The 20,673-nt window shown below is 44.8% G+C and overlaps 1 protein-coding gene across 1 annotated transcript in view; it reads right to left on the bottom strand.

Annotated features, from left to right (window-relative positions):
• UNC93B1 (unc-93B1 regulator of TLR signaling) overlaps window positions 1–20,673 on the bottom strand; it is a 170,951-nt gene that overhangs the window by 71,685 nt on the left and 78,593 nt on the right. Inside the window, exon 3 of the mRNA XM_086953294.1 lies at window positions 17,683–17,824. Coding sequence (XP_086809420.1) covers window positions 17,683–17,824 — 142 coding nt within the window. The remainder of the gene's footprint in view (window positions 1–17,682; window positions 17,825–20,673) is intronic.

Below are 20,673 nucleotides of genomic sequence, written 5' to 3'. Positions count from 1 at the left end.
ACGAAGATACAATCATACATGTACTTAATCCGCAATCCCATATCTCACTCCCTTTCCACCTCTCCTCCGGGCACTAGTGCAGCTCCAAGCCACCTGAAACACGACTGGAGCAAACTTCCAAACCTCACACATGACAACCAACATTATACACTTACTCCACACTATGAACCTTCTCCACAACCATGCACAACAAACTGATAGCCACTTAAGTGACCGTTGAGAAAGCACCTTACTTAGGGTACAAAGCACTACACAACTCTAAACAGGGCAATCAGTGAAGTGAAAGTGTTGGACTACTAGTGGAGAAGTGTGGCTCAATGGTTAGAGCGGAAGACCCTGATGCAGAGGTCTGGCCCGGGACCAGGGTTCAATTCCTACCTTGGCAGGTCTTGGGCTCAATTTCCTTGGACCTGTTAATTCTCACCTCGGTGCCTAATCTAATCATAGGTCCCACTCTGCAACTCTGGGCAATAGCTTGCTTAATCTCAACAACGGCCCCAACAACGCTAGGATGCCTGGCTTCAACTTGGGGGTGCCCAGGAGTGGACGCCTCACAGGGAAAAGCCAGGAAGGGTTCCACAGCGGTATTTGTACAAGTGCCGAGATGCCTCGGGGTAGTTATGTGCTATACAAGTACATCTACGTTTACATTTACAACCATGTCCGGCACATGATATTGATTCGGCGTTCATGCAGCTTCAACTGCTGGACCCTTTTTAGGTCGAGCCACTCGGCGCATGCGCTGTCTGCAAGACCTGCTATCATCAATAAAACCACTCTAATCCCAACTGCTACCTACTGTTGGTGCATTCCAGCGTCACTCCTCTTTGCAGCCAATACCTATCTTCCTATCAAAGCTGAGGAGCACCAGTAAAGTACAGTATACTTACACTTACCGTCTTTATTTTCTATTTGGGAGAACTTTTTCTTTATTTATTAATACTTTTGGCCAATTGCTGGCTCAGTGCGTATTTCCCTTAAGTGTTTGTGCTGAACACTTACCTCTCAATAAAACAATTGAGTTATTGTAGTAATTACTCCACCACTTGGCCACTTGATTTTATTAATTAAAATAATGGAGTTGGATTCTTCACATCTGCATTTAAATAAACAATTACATCGATATGACCATCTCTGTCGTTATTTTCAAGTGGGGGAACATTGAGGCTGTTTTCTACAGCCAAATTGCCACGGCATAAGGAGTTAAAAATGGATTCCAGAGAATGTTCCTGTTGGCACACAATTATTACCACATAGTCCAGAATCACAGGATGCAGAATCTCGGGATTCAACCTTGATTCGTAGTTTCAAAGTCTCAAACTTTGGCCGCCCCTGGGCCACAGAGGCCCTAGAACCACAGGAACGACAGCACCGTCCATCTTTACAGGTAGCAAGTGTATTTAGCCTTAAGGTTTCAATTACAAACGCATAATATCTAGGATCTCCCTGCATAATTTTTTTTTGAATAAGACAAATTACAAATAATCCCAATTTAAAGAAAACCCTAATTTACTTTTCTTAAATATCGTTTTTGTTGCAGTTTCATAGAGCGCAAACTCTCCACGAAGGTATTGGAGCGCTTTAGCTGAGCACAAGTTACATTACATTACCTTGTACAAGGACACATTCATTTTTGTAGGCACAGGAGATTAAGCGATTTGTCCAGAGTCACAGAATGTTGAGGCGACGCCGAGACCAGAGCCTGGTTCCTCAGCTCCAAAGCTGGCAGCTTTGGCCTGCCGATCTGATATTATTTACATTTCTATTACCTCAATGGACGCTTCACTGAAAACGCAGCAAAATGTGAGTATACAGTCAGCGTCGCATTATGTTACATTGAGCTTGTAAAGCGCGCAGCTACTCAAAGTATCCAGGCGCTAGCTCCTGAAGAAAGGATGAGCATGTATCAGGTTAAAACAGCAAGGTCTTGAGTTTTTTTTTAAAAGCACTGGGTCCTGAGTACATGAAGTGAGTGGAAGTGATATGCCCACTTCGGGTGGTCAGTGACTCTTGAGGGCTAACAGGAGCCTCATTAATCACCTCTACTTCCGCCTCTGCACGGGGGGTGAGGGGGCTGTGATGTTCAGGGTCCGGTGTCTGCATCCTCCATCCTCTCTTCCTTCACAAGACACAACAGCCCACCAGTGGGAACAGTGCAGTTCAGAAAAGAAATGATGTCTTGGCACTCAACAGTAGTGATGCTGCCTGCCTTACAATTCTGTCAAATGGCCCCTCCTAGCCAGCCCTGGATTTACGGCCAGCATGAGTTTGCATTCTGGGATTTGTAGTTCATGTATCCCTTCTAGACGTGTGGGTTTAGAAGTCCCGGTGTGCAAAATCAGTTTGGTAAACAAGTCCTCCAAAGCAGTCGGTGAATCAGATTGAAGTGTCCATGCGCGAGATAGGAACACATGCATTACTGTAGGTCGTATGGACGATTACTATTGACTAATATCAGGGCGCAAGTCCTAAAAAAAGAAGTGGGGGGACTAACCTAGTTAGGCAGTATGCAAGTGACATCACAGCGTGGGGCGCAGCATCACGGTGCGTGACATCACGGCGCATGACATCAAGGCGCACGACATTACAGGAAATTAACATCATAGAAAGTGGCATCACACGCCACGACTTTACAGGAAGTGGCATCACAAGAAGTGACAATTGAGAGAAAACAAGGACCCCCTGGGTATCAGTAATACACAGACTCCTAGGGCAGGGTAATAACCAATGTGGGTAGAAAATCCTAGGCCATCAGCAAAGTGCGTGACCAATGAGTCTAGGACCAGTGGAGAAAAGAATTATTGAAAATTTAAATTAAAAAAATTATAAAGGTTTAATTCTATGACTCCTGAGGAAGGCGTTTTTTTCTGCCGAAACGCGCGTCGAGTCTTTATAATTAATTCTTCAGTATTTCTTATGTCATTTTGAATTCTGAATGTATAATCACTTGCAACTTGTTTTGATTTATATGCTGATATGATGTATATGTTTTATACTTATTGTGTTTGAATTTCTTTAAAGATTTTTTATGTCACAATTTTATTGTATCATATAGTTTGACTTATATGTTTGAGTCTCTATATGATTTTTATCTATGTGAATTAAATATATATATTTTAATATACACGCCATTTTTCGATAATTCTTTTCTCCACTGGTCCTAGACTCATTGGTCACGCACTTTGCTGATGGCCTAGGATTTTCTACCCACATTGATCCCAAGAAGTGACATCAGATCTTAAGCCCTCACATATATGTTTAGCAGGTCTATCATGTGTGCGTTTGAGCGCATTGCGAGGATAATAGCACAGTGAGCTATGGAAGATGATATGTGACTTCTACACCTTGCAACCCCCCAGTTTTATTTAGCACATCCTGTACATTCTTTTACAAACGTATATAATTATTTGTACATGCAATATGCACGTGTTGATATGAAGCGCTCTGACATCCTGCATTGGAATGAGTAGGCCTATACAAGAAAAAATAGTGGTGCTAAAATTACTTCAAAGCCTCCTCAGGAGAAGTAAGCTCTATATAAATGCAATTTGCTTTCTGTATATACTGGGAAAGACCAACACAGCTGACATTCTTTCAGTGCATGCATGTCTCCTAAACAGGGACTGAAGGAAGTAAAAAGCTGCCTCTCTTAAGTAAGTGTGAAGTGCTACCCTTTGTTTCCCCTCTGCTGCACTTGCATCTAGGAGTGAGGCTCCTGATTGCTCCCAGCCAAGAGACTGGACCAAAAGCAGGCCTGATGACCCTTTAAATTCGGCCTTTGTTATGGGCCCAGCAGGAGTCCCTGCTTGCAGGTTGTTGGTTGTTGCAGATGGGAAGCAGACAGGCGCTGCTGAAAGGGCACCAAACACCGGGCGAGTTCAGCACATTATTCAGTGGGGCCCAAATTCTTGGCAACGTGGATGGCATTCACCCTGTGAAAAAAGTGTGTGGACGCCGTCCACCCGCGTGTGCACCTGACTCGTGCCCTGACTGTGATCATGGCTCAGTGAGTTGATTCTGCCCCAGTGATCTGTAGGGGCCCATCTACAGAGCTCCCAGGTGGCTCCATGTCTCTCGTATTTTCAGCCACTGGTGACAGTTTATCCAATGGTCATGCTGGGTTCTCGAGGCCATGTTTACAGTGTCACAAGTTCCATGATGCAGCATATTTTGGAAAAAAGCTAGGTGGAAGTGAAGAGGCCACGCATACGTGGCCACTGGACACCTTGTCTTTGGAAAAGTTGGTATTCCTGCAGGGCCGGCTCAGACATGTATCACTCTAAGGCTGCTAAATTAACTAGCATTAGAGCCAGCGCTTGTCCTATGATGGATACAAGACCATCAAGATTTTGCGTCTGCCCTGTGATGTCATACTATGCGAGAAGATGTAACCTGTGACGTACATTACAAAGACATAGCAAGTCTCAAAATAATTGTTTCTTTCTTAGGGCATAGAACTCCAAGGCAACTTCGAATACTTTTCAACGTAAGGGGGCAGTGTTTTATTTACTGTACCACTGGGTGACACCTTCAACCAAGTGCCCGCCCCTATGAGATCCTTGGTCCCTTTCACTTTTCTTGTTGCAGGTAACCTGTAATGCAAGTGTTAGTTGTGCTGTAAATATAAGCACGTGCCGGCCGATAGACGCGGCGGAAAAAGGTTTCACTAGGTGAGTTCTGCTCCAGGAGGTTCCAATCCGCTAGGAGGGTTCACCCTGTTTACCCCCGTACTTATCTTCATGCTTCCTCCCTGTAGGAGTCACCTACCTGGACGAAGATTTATTCCCCGGTCCACCAGTTACGCTCTGCTCCCGAATGAAGCGTCTGCCACCGTGCAGGTAACAGCGCTGATTCTTCCCCTGTGTTTTGGCTCATTTTAAGTTAGTTTTCCGACGATCTAGGACGATCCTCGAATTTGTTTACATGCTCTTCTATAAGAACTCCTGTACAGAACTAGCTAATAGATTATGACGCGAACAGTATTGCACTGCATGTGAGCACCATTCCCGCCCTTTAACATATAAATTAGTTATTCCCGATTATTATTTTTAGATTCCAAAACGTGTGGAACTTCTTTTCCCCTGGCTTCCTTTGATCCGTAGAATCCCACCGGATCTCCAGGACTATCACACAGAGAGGTAAGAGTTGAATTATCCTCCTTTTGTCATTTGCCATCTAGCGCCACAAGCGGATGGTAACGAAGGAATCCTTTTCCTTTCCAGTGAATTTTCCAGCGTCCGTCTAAAGATAGAGCCCGCACCCGCCTGCCCTCAATAATAGTGACGTGTTGCTCCTCTACACCCTCTAAGTGACCTCGTAGACCAGTCGGGTAAGCTGGATTGGATGTTGGTGGTTCACCCTTAAGTTTAACCAAGGTCTTTGAAGTACCTTCTTACATATAGTTCATTTTTGTTTTTTTCAGATATTCCATTGGCCCTGATGAGAGTCCCCTCTTCTAATTCTTTTTGCGGGACTCGAAACGCGTAGGCCCTGTTCACAAAGTGTTGCTCCCATTTATTCCAAATGTTGATAAATACTGCGTCACTTGTACATAATGCTTCTTGCCAATTAATTTGATTGTTATTGAATTCTAAATGTACATTTGTGTATTTTCTTATTTCATACACGTTGATTTATGGAGCAACCTTTGTCTTCCTTCCCTCTCCTCCCACTGATTTTCCCCCACTGTCATTTCCGCGACTATTGGAAGTGTCAGGTCTATGTATGAATGGATGTTTGGATTTTGAACGACTGTGATATGCCTGATAAGTATGAGTGAATATTGTTACTTTTGAATAATGGTGTAGTGTTTGATTGTATATAAAATGTATAAAATCTTTTCTAAAAATAACTCTAAAATTGAATGAATAAACCGCTATTAACTAGCTACATCTCAGGTTGTAAAGAGATCTCTTCCTTTGAGAGTAAAATTTACATTTGATTTATTGTATCAGTTTAGGCATTTTTCTTTGTTATACAGTAAATATAAGCACGGCACGAGACACTTGTTATTTCCTGCAAACACCTGTCAGCTGTTCAGTTCACTCCGTCAAATGTTCTACTGGTGGGGCGCACTTACCTCATTGTCTGCTGGCTCTATGTGTTTATGGGGTTTGTAAAGCGCCAACCTAGACAAAAGGCACTGGAGCGCTGCACAGGGGTAAAATAAACTTAATTGAAGGGTAGCTGAGTTCAGATGGTAGAAGTGACTACTTCATCCTGATAAAGTGCCCTTTAAAAAAGTGCATCCCTATGTAGTTCCTAAAATGGAGCCTGGCTGGACGGGTCTCTGAAGGCATAGGGTAGATTCTGTTATCTCTTCTGGTCTGTATTCCATCACTTATGCTGCGTTGTGCTCGTAGTGTTGCCCTGGCTGCCCTGTTCTGCACCCGGGGCACAGGTGACGCTGCTGTCGCAGCAGGGCTCTGCATGCGAGGTAAAGTTCACACTGGCACTGCCACGCTGTTGCTGCAGGTAACAGGGCACCTGTCACCCTTTCCTCTGTGTCTAAGGCTGGTTCTTATGTTCATGGCGCTTTATTTCTGCACAAAAGACTCTGGCAGTACCTCTGTTGAGACACTGTTCTCAGCTGGCATGAATGTACCGCCTGTGTTTTGTTGTTTGCATTCGCCTGGTGCACACTCCAGTGGTAAAACATTTGTACATTATAAAATGAGATGAGATGCGATAAATGCCACATGATAGCTATTTGAACTTTCGAGTCTGAGTGCTAAACCTCTGTTCAGCTACATCTGTTTTTCAAGAAACAGCGGGGCCAGTAAAAATACACAAAATCTCACACCTTTCCTTTCTTAAAAATGTATGAAAAAACTCTTTCTCTTAGATAACGAAATGAAACAGTCTTTCGTTTTTCTAAAGCACCTCAAGTGAACTTTATCTGCAGGTCTTCAAGCGAGTCCCGTGGATTGCCGCCCAGCCCTTCATTCCTGACAGAGATCTGGCAGGGTTTCGGCTAGTTGAATGGTCAACTGCAAGCCGACACTGTGACTTGTTTGTGCGATGCACTTAACAGGACTGAAAACACTAGAACTTAGTGTAGCCCTTTGCTGTGTCCCAAATACAAGTAGAGCGCATCAGCCGTCAAAGAGCCCTTGGGCCCGATTCACAAAAGTAATCTGAGACAAAATCCCAACTTTACACCTTTCGGTATTCACGAAAGGCATTTAGTATTTGTAGTAAAGTTACTACTTCTAAATGCCTTTTGTGAATAACATAAAGCCGTGAAGTTAGGATTTCTCTCAGTTTAGTAATAGTAAAGTTAGGAATCGTAACTTTACTACTCCTAAATCCCTTTTTTGAATACCAAAAGTCGTAAATTTAGGATTTTGTCTCAGTTTAGTAGTAGTAAAGTTAGGAATCGTAACTTTACTACTCCTAAATGCCTTTTTTGAATACCAAAAGTCGTAAATTTAGGATTTTGTCTCAGTTTAGTAGTAGTAAAGTTAGGAATCATAACTTTACTACTCCTAAATGCCTTTTTTGAATACCAAAAGTCGTAAATTTAGGATTTTGTCTCAGTTTAGTAGTAGTAAAGTTAGGAATCATAACTTTACTACTCCTAAATGCCTTTTTTGAATACCAAAAGTCGTAAATTTAGGATTTTGTCTCAGTTTAGTAGTAGTAAAGTTAGGAATCATAACTTTACCACTCCTAAATGCCTTTTTTGAATACCAAAAGTCGTAAAGTTAGGATTTTTCTCAGTTTAGTAGTAGTAAAGTTAGGAATCGTAACTTTACTACTCCTAAATGTCTTTTTTGAATACCAAAAGTTGTGAATCGTACCTCATGTGTTTCTGAACGCCACCAAATCTGGCGCAGTTCGGGGTCCCACCTGTCATCCACCCATGTTGTTGTTGTTGCCCCGTTCCCTCGCACTCATCCCATGTTATGGAGCTTCCTCTGTTTCACCTCTTTACTACACTGAATGATGGGTCATGACTAGGCCTGGGTGGTAAATCTGTTCCGCTTGCGGAATTTGCGGAATTTGGGTAATTTCGCGTTCCGCGGAGAATGCAAAATTGCCCAAAAATCTGCGTTCTGCGACTTTGCAAAATTTTTTGCTTGTTCGCTTTCTCAAAACGCGTGTTCGTGAGATATTTACCCCCGAGCAAGCAAACAACGATTGCGAGCAGGAAAAAAGCATCGCGAACAAGCAATTCCGCGTGCTCGCGGAATTTCTGCGTGTTCGCTGAGATTTTTTACTGTTTCGCTGAGATTTGCAAAACGCAATTATGCAAATTCCGCCCACCCCTAGTCATGACCTCCTGGTTTTCCATTGCAGTGTTTTAGAGTAGCCTCTGAACAGCACTAGCAGTAGCCTCTTTCCTCTATCAATGCTCAGCTGTCTGCTAAGGCACAGCACCATGCTTGCTGCCTTTTCCTCAGTTTTAGCCTCACCTCCGCTAACCTCCTAGGACATGCCATTGTAAAGCCGTGAGGTAGCTCAGGGCTTCAAGAGTCTGTCGTTTGTTGCATACTTTGTGGCAAGGCTGAAGTGATAGTCATACTGGCTTCTCCACCAGAGCCAGGGTTGAACAGGTATGAAGTCTAAACCATCACAAAAATGTGGATGACTGCGGTCTTCATCGTTCTAAATTACAATTATTGCAATTGCAGGAAATGCAAAGCAAAGGTGAACCCATTGAGAGCCATGCAGGTGACCTGTTCCGTCCACAGACAGGATGGCCCAGAAGTTCATAGGAGAGAGAAAAGGCTTACTGGCACATGCATCAACAATGCCTTTTGCGATTCCTTATTAGCGAAAAATAAGGATTCGCTAATAAGGAATAGCAAAAGGCTATGCATGTAGAAATCACTAAAAAAATAGCAATATCTAAACATTCCTTAATTGCGAGTCGCAAATAGCGAGTCGCAATTATGGAATACCTCCCCATTCATTCCCATGGGCCTAGAGGCACATGGGAATGAATGGGAACACATTCTCAATTTGCGATTCTCAATTAGAGAATCGTAAATTGAGAATGCAATTTCAAGGGTGCCAGGGTCTCAAAAGGACACCCTGTTGCACCCCTAAAATCTGCATATGAGTACATCTTGCACACACACATAAAATGGAACTTTGAAAAATGCACTTTAGTGCATTTTTCAAAGTTTTAGCAAATTACCATGAAGTAGAACTTCATGGTAATTTGCTAAAACTTTGAAAAATGCACTAAAGTGCATTTTTCAAAGTTCCATTTTATGTGTGTGTGCAAGATGTACTCATATGCAGATTTTAGGGGTGCAACAGGGTGTCCTTTTGCATTGCAATTAAGGATGCTCAATTTGAAATTCCCTAAATGCAATCGCAATTTAAGTAATCGCAATTTAGAGATTACTTAAATTGCGATTTTTGCATCCCAAATACAAAAATACTGGTCGCAAAGGGGCAGATTCTGAGAATCTGCCCATTTGTGACAGGTTTTTGCTTTGATGCATGTGGGCCTTCATTTTTAAATGCTATTAAAAACTAGCACCTTTCATGAATTTCAAATACGGGCAGCTCTTACGGGCTTCTTTTGAAGACCTATTGTTTGCAGAATGAGCTTTGGGTCAACCTCTTGCTTATAATTGGATGGCTTTCTTGTCTCTAAATTTACCGGTTCTTATTTAATTCTTTTTTTCCCCTCATTCTTGTTTATTCTGTCCCCGCAGCAGTTGTTCTTCTTTTATTTTTTTTCCTAAAATGTTTTAGTTGGACAAGTTTTATACTTTGATGGAGCAGAGTTCTGCAAAAAGAAAACCGCTCGAATTGACACCCGCGTAATACTTACTAACAGTAAGCAGTGGAAATTAACATACAAATCATATAAAATACACGGGAAACTGCTTTACGCATGTGTGCACTACTGTGAACTAATGCATGAAAGAACTACATTGCGCTTCAAAAGAAACAAAAAATAATGCATACCTAGGCCGCATTTCGCTTCTTGCATCTTACTTCAAAAATAATAATAAATAATGCCGCTTTTGCTTAAAGCTTTGCTAGAGAAAAGTATTAACATGGCATAGTGCAAAGGTGGGTGGTAAACAGTGAAAAGTGCATTTCCAGGCAATAAATAAATGCCTTGTTTTATTCGTCATAGTGAGCTGAATGGGCCTACATTTTCTGACATTGACATGATAGATGGGGCCTGGAGAAAAGTATGAATAACCCAATAATCGACAGAAAAGCGGAGCACTTTAGAAGAGTGCGAAAAGCCAAGGTTGATCAGCTACGAAAAACATTGTTTGTCTGCCAAGAGATGAGACTGGCCATGAGACCCAAGACTTCTTCCGCGGACGAAGCAGAAAGACTCACATGAACGATGAAATTGTTATATGTATCATGAATAAATGAACAAATCGAGGATCACGTAATGAGAACAATGTAAAAACAAAGAAGAATGTAAAATTATGAATGTGATCTGGGTGGTTTTGATTGAACACCCCCTAAACCATCCAATGAGATGCTGAGTTTTGTAAAATGTTTCAACTGTTGTGGGTTGGACATATAGGTTTTATGGTACAACTGGGGTGCCTTTAGGGGCGTGGTTTAAGGCAAAGCAGGGCAGAGAGCTGAAGCTGATGCAGTGGGGAGCTGAGCAGAGAGAGGAGTGATCAAGGGGTGAGTCGTCTTTGTCCGTCGGTTTTCAGAGAGGCCTGTCTGATCCTGTCCTTGTCCTGTTCCTGTATCCTGAAATCTTTGTTCTCTGACTCTATTTCAGGGGACCCCACTACCTCCTTGGACAGGGGGGTGGTATTCCTCTGATGCTTTGGGTTAGTATATCTTCATGATTCATACTTTGCATAATCGTTTGCAAATGTCTGTTTTTGTCTTTGAAACTTATGTCTCTTCATCTATCCACTCCTTCACATGCATATCGTTCATGTGATGGTAATCTGTATGTGATAAGCATTAATTACACATTATTTTGCGATAAAGTTTATTGATCTTACGGAGAGTCTGTGATTATTTAGCTGACTGGATAGAACTATTATTACCATCAACTTCTCAACTAATTGGTCCATCGACCAGAGGAAAGAGAGTTGATGTACAGATTCAGTTATGAACTTAGAAATGTTCGATATGAACTTGAAAAAAAAACCTACTGTTCACGTCATTAAAACTTGACCCCCAGCGCATCAGGGATTTCATGAGTTGGGTGAATGTGTATGGGCCATTTGTATGTAATGTTACTGAGTATTGATCCCTTATTAGGATTACCGCTGGATCACCTTCTACTACTGAAATTATAGAACTACTTTTTTATTTAGGTTTCCACACTGCATGTTTCCTTTTTCTCTCCAGCATCTACTTGCTCTCCTGCAAACCTCCACGCTTGCACTATCTCAGAGGGCTCCCACAACCCCCCGGCCTACCGCCACCTACTGACTCACGTGTCTTAGGACATTGTGTCACTTCCTGGAGGTCTAAAGCAGGGGCTGCTTGAATGCCTTGGGACTGACAATACAGCTTGTCTTCTGACCTTCATCACCATTTACAGCTCTAGGTGACAACAATGCCAGTGTGGCCTGGCGACTATCCGGCTGCCAACAGCGCGCTTGCTTTTTCTTGCACTCTTCATACCCTAGTCCGGCGCAAGTTGTCCGTGCCTGCGTGAGCAACTCCCCTGCAATCTGGTACTGATGGTCTCTTCCACCTACCAAACTGGTCTGGCCATCACCAGCTGTGGCTGTGACATGAGCCCTGTGCTCAGACTCGATAGAGTCACATTGTGTTCTGCTTCCTGCCAAAACTCCCCTGGAGATTCAAATTAAAGTAAAGCAATAAGGTCGTTGAATAGGTTTTATAAATTATTTTCTCCACTTTTAACAACACGCAGAGGGTACTTGATAAACACATTATCAGCTTCTTTTTTAAAAAAAAATTTAAAATTTTTTATTGATAATAAAAACGAACAATGGACATTTTCAAGGTATACATTGTACTTATCAGCCGTGCATAGTTAATATGAAGACATGTGGTGGATATATTATATTATCGCAAGGAAACAATAATATTATAATCTGTACAATTATCAGCTTCTTTTGAACCTATTGTTTACTATGCATGCTAGATACTAAAGTTACTTTACTGCATCAAGAGGGAATTCAGGTCTGCGTACTGTAGGAGTGCTGCCGTCTCCTGAGTATTTGTGATAGGGTCTGAGGTGAAATGTAACAAGGAGACGTAATCTTTTAAAGATACCCATGATTGTATTTATTTGATTGGACCTGTTCAGTTTATAGAAGGTGCCTGGTGAGAAAAGATTTTCTGGGTGAGCAGTTTTCGCATCATGCAAAGCAGACCAGCCTTCTCCGAAGCGCATGGGAACCAAGAGTGAACAATTGCAGTCCCTGGTAACTTACTACAAGCTGTATTTATCTTTTATGCACCCTCTCATTCCTCCCTCACAACCCCCATCTCCTATCTCTAATTCCTGCTCACAGATACCAAGCACAGTTTCTTTTGTGTGCCTTTTCAACGTTTCCATCCTGCAAACCCACGCTTTTCTCCTCTTCTTGGGGTGTCTTCTGCGTGCACAGGTCCTCCCCCTTTATGCGTCTGTAGCCTGCTCTCTCCTTCTTTCTCTCTTTCTCACACACTCTTTCTCCTCCTGTCTCAAGCTCATTTACCACTTCCTGCACAAACTACCTATCTCTCTCTATCTTCCACTCTCTCTATCTCACCCCTATCTTATTACTATGCCACATAATTCCAGTACACAAATACACTCGACACCACACAATTCCCCAACTAACAATTTCAATACAACCCACATAATTCCACTCCACACCACGTACTTCCACTATATTCCAAACCAAAACGCATGGGTAAAACACTATTTACATCAATAGCTTTAACTCTCCCAAATGAGAAACCTGTTGCATTGCAAACGCTTGTTGCTAAAGCAGAAGAGAGAGCCATTAGGGGCATAGTAGGAGTGGCACTAGTGTTAGCAGTGGTGCCATGCATGTGAGAAAGGGAGGGAGAGTGTGTGCACGTGTGTGAGAGAGAGGGAGAGAGAGGGGGGAGATGAGTGTGTGTGGGAGAGATAGGGGGATTGCGTCTCTGTGTGCACGTGTGTTTGAGAGAGAAGTGGGTTTGTGAGTGCATATGTGTGTTCATGAGTGCGCGTGTGTGAGAGAGGGGGGAGTGTGTGTGTGCGTGCGTGCGTGTGTGTTTCTCCTCCAGGCCTACAGCTGCTGGAATGATGAGGCGTCAAGGGGAAGTGAAAGAGGAACCAGCCCTCTGGGGCGCGGGGGGTTCTGGGAGTCGGCGGGAGGGGCCGATGGAGTTCACACTGCCTCGGAAGCCTTAACTCTGGATGAAGAGGAAGTGAGAGCAGACCGGGACACTGCACCAGGGCAGAGACTGTGGATAAAGCTGTGCGGAGTCCAAGGGGCCCAGCATGCAGGAGCAGAGTCAGGGCGGGGGTGACACCGAGCTGAGGAAACTGCACAAGGCGAGGGTGGAATGGGAGAGGGAAGATGGTGGCAGAGTGAGGTGTGGGGTAGGGGGAGGTGACGAGAAATGGCTGAAGTTAGAAAGAACGGCGAGCAGCATTGACGACAGAGCTTACAATTTCTGAAGCTCTCCCTGCTTTCAGAGCCTCACATCAATGAACCTTCCAGAAGGCGTTTGAGGTCCACTCAACAATGGCCCGAGACCTGGACTTCGCTGGAGAGAGTAAGAGGAGACAGTGAGAAAAAGGAGGAAAGAAAAGAGGGACCAAGAAATAAAATCGGGGTGAGGACAAAAACGACGAGGGAAAGTAAACGAGAGGAGAAACATTAGACTGAAAGAAAGCAGCAGTAGGGAAAGGGGAAGGATAAGAAAAATGAAAGGGAGAGAGAAAGCGAGAGAAAAGGGAAAAAATAAAAAGAGGAGAGAAATGAAGGCGGTTGGCACACAAATGTGTAAACTGGTTTAGGAAGGCCCTTCTGTCATCCAGAATATGACCCCATTGCCAGGGGTGCACTTCCGAAGAGGCGGCTGCAGATGGGACTGAGAATGGCACAGGCAGTGCAGTCAGGATCAGGGTTCTTTAAAAAATGTCTAACCAAAGCCTGGTAAAGGGGAGGAGGAATGACCACCAAGCACAAACAAAAGTGATTATTGGTTGTGTTCCTTTTTTTTTAAGCGCTTAGAGACCAGTGGTGATTTGCGCTATACAAAAATAAAGTAACATAACATAACATAACATATTGTCTCAAGCGAGGGCCGGAGCATCAACCAGAGACCGAGGACCAGGGCGTAAAAACAACCCACTTGGAGGGCATTTCACTGATTGAAAAGAACAAGATGGAGGTTGTGAAGGTCTTTGTGGTGGAGTGGAGACATCATTAACAGAGCCCAGGGCAGTCAGTGCTAGTAGATTTAGGTGGCTTAGGGGGTGTTGGCTTCACATTAGCACTTTAATGAGGGAGAAAGAGGACAACACGAGTGGAGAGGAGGTTATTTTGACTCTGTATATGGTTTCTGAAACTTTGCTGAACAACTGTAATGACCAGCTCTTGCCTGTGCGCCTTTGGGTGGATGCAGGTTAAAGGGAAATCAGTGCACAGTGTTAACCTTTTTATGTGGCAATCTCCCAAAGGCACCACAAAGTCATGACCTGCAGTGTGAGAAGTTGGCCTGATGTATGATGTTCACAGTTCTGTGGGCACCCTGTATCAGTCCAAACAATCCCTTATGGTGGTGGTTGTAAAGTCAACCTAATAGACAAGCTATCCTAGGGGTAGCATGGACTAAGCAGTCTTAGGCTAAACTCAAGAGGGCATGTGAAGCCAGCTGTTTTACCATATGCAATCCTGTAATATCAAATGAAAGGACACCACAAAAGTTATATATTATAAAAATATATGTATTTATTACTAGAATAATCCTCTGTACTCTTTATGAGTGCAGAGGCAGAAGCGTTTAAACAAAAGCACAGTTAAACATTCAAAAGTTGCACAATTTTGGATAGGCCCGGTGGCCACTCAAACCATATACTAAAATAGTGGTATAAGTACCACCTCTCGAACAATGGTAAGGCCTAGGGCGTTGTGAATCGCAGGGACTACTCGGGACTAGCAGTGATGAAGCCGGGAGAGGCCCGCGGGACACAGGTGCCGTGCCTAAAGCACACGCATGCACCAATGCATAGTCAACGGCGCGTAAAAGTTATCGAGTTACTGTTTTGGAAGTCTTCCGACTGGAATAGTATTACCCCACTTTAAACTAGGACACTAGAGGTGTAAACCACTACAGGAGCACCCGTGTTTGATCATTACCTCGCCCACAGGAAGCGTGTGCATAGGTGCCAAAGTGTGTCTGGTTTTGTCGTGGAGATCTATGGAGCCTGGAGACGAAGATGCTGCAGGCGGCCAGGAGAGAAGAGTCCGGGTGGATCCAAGGGTGGATCAAAGATGTAGAGGACCTGAAAGCAGAAGGGACAGAGTCTGGGTCACTAGCCAGTGACCAGGATGGAACCAGGAAGGAGCCAGGCGATGTTGGGCGCAATCAGGTGGTTGTCGTGAAGCTTGTCTCCGTCGCCACGTGGACTCTGAGGCATTGACGATGACCAGGAGTGGAGCACGAGCTGTCCCACAAAGGCTCTCGCTGTTGGCGGTGTCGGCTTCCAGATCAGAGTTAACAGGCCTTGGCAAATGCAACCCACACAGGACTTGAAGATTGCTTTTTACTCGCACCAGCAAGGTCAGAGCGGTGGCTCCTTTTCAGGGGAGCGAGGGCCAGTCTAGAGCAAACAGACTAGCAGTGTAAATTTAAAGGTTTGTCGGTTCTGGGGCCACCAGCCTATGGGCAAGCAACCGGACCAACGTGTCGAGCAGGAAAATGCAAAAGGGCCCCACGTAGCACTCGATGAATGTGGAGGGGAGATATTCGGTGCAAAAGCTGCTCGGGGCTGGGGCTTCTCAAACCCCAATGCACAGCTTCAAGGGTGCATCGGAAGCTGCACGGTCAGCACTTCGCAGTCTTTTCAAGATGGCCGGCTCCATGCTTCACGTCGCCTCCACGGGTCTCAGATTCGCTGGGACTGTGGATCGGGCTGTTAGAAGTCAGGGAAGCTGGGTCTTGTTGATCTCTGTTGCTCGAGTTCTGGCGGGAACTGCAACAAAGCAAACCGTTGGGTGCTGGATGGTGCCTGTTTGCAAAGGGTGGTCACTCCTTGACCACAAGGGAGATTCTTCAGTCTTCCACGTCGAGTGGGATGTCAAAGGGTCCAGAGTTCTGTATCAAAGTTTCGTTCAGGATAATCTAATGCTCCTGGGCACAGCTCCTACCTTTATTCCAAATCAAGGGGCTGGATTACCTGCTAGGTCCCTCCTATGGGTGGGACCCAGGAAGGGGGTGGTTACACCCCTTTCCCTTTGTCCAGTTTCACGCCAGAGCTGGGACTGGAGTGTCCCAGCACCGGTTTGAACTGGACTATGCATGGGAAGCCTTGTGCTCCCCAGGCAGTGTCTAGTTTCATTCAACCCTCCCTGCTACAGTCCACTATCTCCTGTCTGGGGTGGTGTAACACCTCCCTGTGACAGGATACCAATTGTCCAGTCCTCCCCTGCCGGAGTTTCGGTCAGCAGCAGGATGCCAGACTCATGTCTGTGGCAGCAGCATCCATTTTGAGATGCTGGGGCTTTGGTTAGATTTAACCGCGTTTAAGTAAAGTAACATGTCTTCTCCCTCTAGAAGGGTGGAATGCTACCCCCGTCGCTAAGACTGGCGAGGGGGTAGTATTCCAAAGCGTATGACACCTTACACGACATGTTTTGATAAAGCCAAACCAAAGTTAGCAAGTAACCACGAGGATTATAATGCCCTTAAGAGTATATGGTATGGCAATATCCCGGAACAGCTAAGGGAGTTGGTCCCGACAGCTGCAGACAGGCTCAGCTCATGCTAGAGTACCATCTCACATAAAACCAAGCACTCTGCCTCCAGGATTGATATGGCCTGCCATAGGAGTGACACTGTGTCAAGCTTGCTGTCCAGTATGAAATCAGGAAAAAAGAAGACAGTGTCGGCATTGCCCAAGTGTTGATGTGCCACCCTACAAAGAACCAATTTGGAGCTCACTGAAACTCTTCTTGGCACTTCAGTTCAATCAATATCGCACTTCCGGCCACCTACAATAAGCTGGAAGAGAACAGTGTTTTACTCCTTTGGTCCTTCTTTCACACCAACATCCTTATGCCCCCACCTGGACTGGTTCCGAGCCGAAGGTCGCTTCAGTACTCACTCCGGCTACTTTTAAGAAGCACACAGCACTTTACTCTCTTGGTCCCCCCTTCATACCTACATGTTTACACTCCTACCTGGACTAGTTGACACCACTAAATTAACACATAAAGCACATGCACTTAATTCCCCACGACCGCCCCTTATACCTTCGGGTTTTAGTCCACTTTGAGGAACGAATGAGGCTCTAACCTTTTTATCATTGTTTGCCTATATATGTCATTTGGTCCTTTATATGCTTTTTATCTTTCATTGATTGCTTGAACATGTATACTGAAAAGATTGTAATTAAATTATCCATAAATATTTACCTTACCTTGCCCTCTTGGCAAAGTATAAGGTAGGATTTATGAATGTCTAGATGGACAATCTGAGAGGGATCGCGTCAACAGAAAATAAATGCAAGCCTGGAATGGGCATGCGGACTGTCCCTACCGAGGTAGACGCCATAGGTCAGCATCCCGCCCACGCTGGCCGCCACCACGTTCTTGATCACGATGAGGCGCTTGCGTCGATAGTACTTCCGCTCCTCCTCCTCCTCATTGTACTCCGGGTTGGGTCCCAGGAAGTCATCAATCTGTGGTGAAACATGAAGAAATATGGGGATGAAACAGCGAAAATGTGAGAATTCCCCAAAAACCTCCAGTGAACATGTTACTCAGTTTTTTTAATGTTCTACTAGTTGCTGAACCCCAGTATCCCTGTCTCACATGGGTGAACCTTGCAACAGTCAATTGAGTTACTAATCTACTACATGTTGAAGAAGTAAGCGCTGCTGCCTTGCTATACCCTGGCGTGGCTGTATATGGTAGGCCTGGGCGGTAAATTCCGTTCCGCTCCGCTCGTGGAATTTGCGGAATTTGGGTAATTTCGCGTTCTGCATAGAACACGGAATTGGCAAAAATTCTATGATCCGCGACTTCGGAAAATTCTTTGCTTGTTCGCGCTTTCAAAATGCGTGTTCAGAAGATATTTCCCCCCGAGCAGGCAAACAGCATTCGCAAACAGGAAAAAAGCATCGCGAATGGGCAGAACAAGCAATTCCGTGTGTTCGCAGAACTCTGCGTGCTCACAGAGATTTCTTACCATTTCGCAGAGCTTTGCGTAGCGCGACTACGCAGATTCCGATCACCCCTAGTAGATGTTCACTGCAGCTGTATTATATGCTGCCCTCTACTTGTGAGAAAGGAGAGCTGCAGGTAAGGTCAGCCCTGCCATTTGTTGACAAGATGAGGTGCTTGCATGCTGTCTTATGCAGAAAGGAATAACTGTAACTTTATCCTGTTCTGCTCACCAATGGAAGAATGGGGTAACAGCAACAGTGCCCTGCTCTGCCCTCCTGCCACATTCTACATCTGCTAGTGACAGAACAGAAAAATGCTGTTGCTGAATCATTTTGCAAACAATCATGGGGAAAATGTGGTAGATAACAGAGTTGATTACCCCAGGCCAAGCTCTTCCGTGCTGCTGCACCGCTCCAATTCCTCCCTGTTTCTCTGAGTGCCTTCTGCTGCTTTTGCCTCATTTTTACTGCTTTCTCCTTCCTCGCCTCCGTTAGTCTGAGTGCTTTCTCCTGCTTTTGCATCGTTTTTTACAGCTGTCTCCTTCTTTTCCCACAGTTTCTCTGAGTGCTTTTGCCTCATTTTCTACTGCTTTCTACTTAATTTCTCCTGTTTTTCCGAGTGCTTTCTCCTGCTTATTTCTCATTTTGTACTGCATTCTCCTTCCTTTCCCCCAGCATTTCTGAGAGCATTCCCCTACTTTGCCCTAGTTTTTCACTGCTTCTCCTTGCTTTTCCCTCATTTGCCATTCCCACCTGCCACCAGTTTTCCTACCTCCCGCCTCGCACCGTGCACCACCTCCCAGCACCCCACCTTCATCCCAGGACCTACTTAATAGAGGCCGCAGTGTGACCCCAGGCCTAGCTCTCTCGTGCTGCTGCTCCGCTCAGCTTCCTCCCCGTTTCTCTGAGTGTTTTCCCCTGCTTTTGCCTTGTTTTTTCAGCTTTCTGCTTCCTTTCCCCCATTTCTCTGAGCGCTTTCTTATTCTTTTGCCTTGCTTTACTGCTTTCTCCTTTCTTTCCCTCTGTTTTTCTGAATGCTTTCTCCTGCTTGTGCCTCCATTTTTACTGCTTGCTTCCTTCTTTTCCCTGTTGCTTCTCCCTTGTTTTTTACTACTTTCTCCTTCCCTTAGCCCAGTTTATCTGAGTGCTTTCTCCTGCTTCTCCATCGTTAGGTCCTAGCTCTAGAAGACGCAATGCGCTGTCTCGAACCGAGACCTGCTGTATCTGCTTTGTGCGCTTCGGCCTGCTCACAGGCGTGGCATTGGCTGGCTCCCACGTCACTCCGTTTTTCCTTCTGCCCATTTGTCCATGGCATGCATGCCTCATGCCCCTTGGGTTAGCCGTCCCAAGAGCAGCGACCAACAACTTCCAAACCGACACTGCGGGCATTCTAAGACAGTGTTTCGGGCCTACTTTTTTTGCCATTAAAAGCACTTTTCAGGAAAGCTACTGTCTTTACTCGCTCCTGCTCGTGCCACTTGTTTATTAGTTTACACAAAAATACCGAATGACTGCATTTCACCAAAGTAGCCAGTGTGCTGTTGCCTTGTTGTTTCAGAAATGTACCGCCTTTTCATACTGCTTCTTCTGGTTCCCTCTTCTTTGTTCAAGTGCAAGTGACTTTGCTAGATTTTGTCACTTTCATTGACCCTGTATTTTTTCCTCAGTGCTGTGCCTCTTCATGGACTGTTTGGGCATGAAGGCGTTTGTGTGCTCTGATTGGTTTGTTTATGTCTGTCTTTAAGTTCATACTGCCCCTGTCACATCTCACACTGCTCTCATGACAACTTCTCACGACTGCCACCGGTGCTATCTTCTCACACAAGCTAGTGCAAGCTTCTCAAACATGTACATATTCCGACACATCTCACTAGTGACTGTTTCTCACATTGGTCACCAGTGATTCATTCTACCGCGTCAGACACTATAAACCCGCTCCAGGTCTTTACATTCCACAGCCAGGCCAACTCTCCCCACGGCACACCTCCGTGTCACCTTATTCATCTTTGCTTCGTAATACACTACGATAGTTTCAATAAATGTATTGTAAACTTTCTTTGTGTCTCTCTTCTGATTACTAAGGCCATGCACGAGTGAGAAACGAAACATGATGATCTGTTTCCCCGGTTCCCTTGAGGGCCAGAGGGTCATGTTCTAGGTTGCCAAAATCATCTGTTACTCTGGGAAGGTAAGGAGTTCAGGTGAGGCACAGTGGCTGCCAGGATTTGGGCCAACAGATTCTGACGTGGTAGAGAGACCCAAGGGGCATATTTACAAGCCCTTATCGGCATAGGAACATCACTTTTAACGACGTTCCTGTGGCGATAGGGGCTTCACCTTATTTACAAGGTGGCGTTAAGCCA

The sequence above is a fragment of the Lissotriton vulgaris genome, chromosome 1_2 (genome assembly GCF_964263255.1).
Source record: "Lissotriton vulgaris chromosome 1_2, aLisVul1.2, whole genome shotgun sequence".
NCBI lineage: Eukaryota > Metazoa > Chordata > Amphibia > Caudata > Salamandridae > Lissotriton > Lissotriton vulgaris.
The sequence above is the reverse complement of the archived record's forward strand: the minus strand, read 5'-3'. Positions and strand labels throughout refer to the sequence as shown.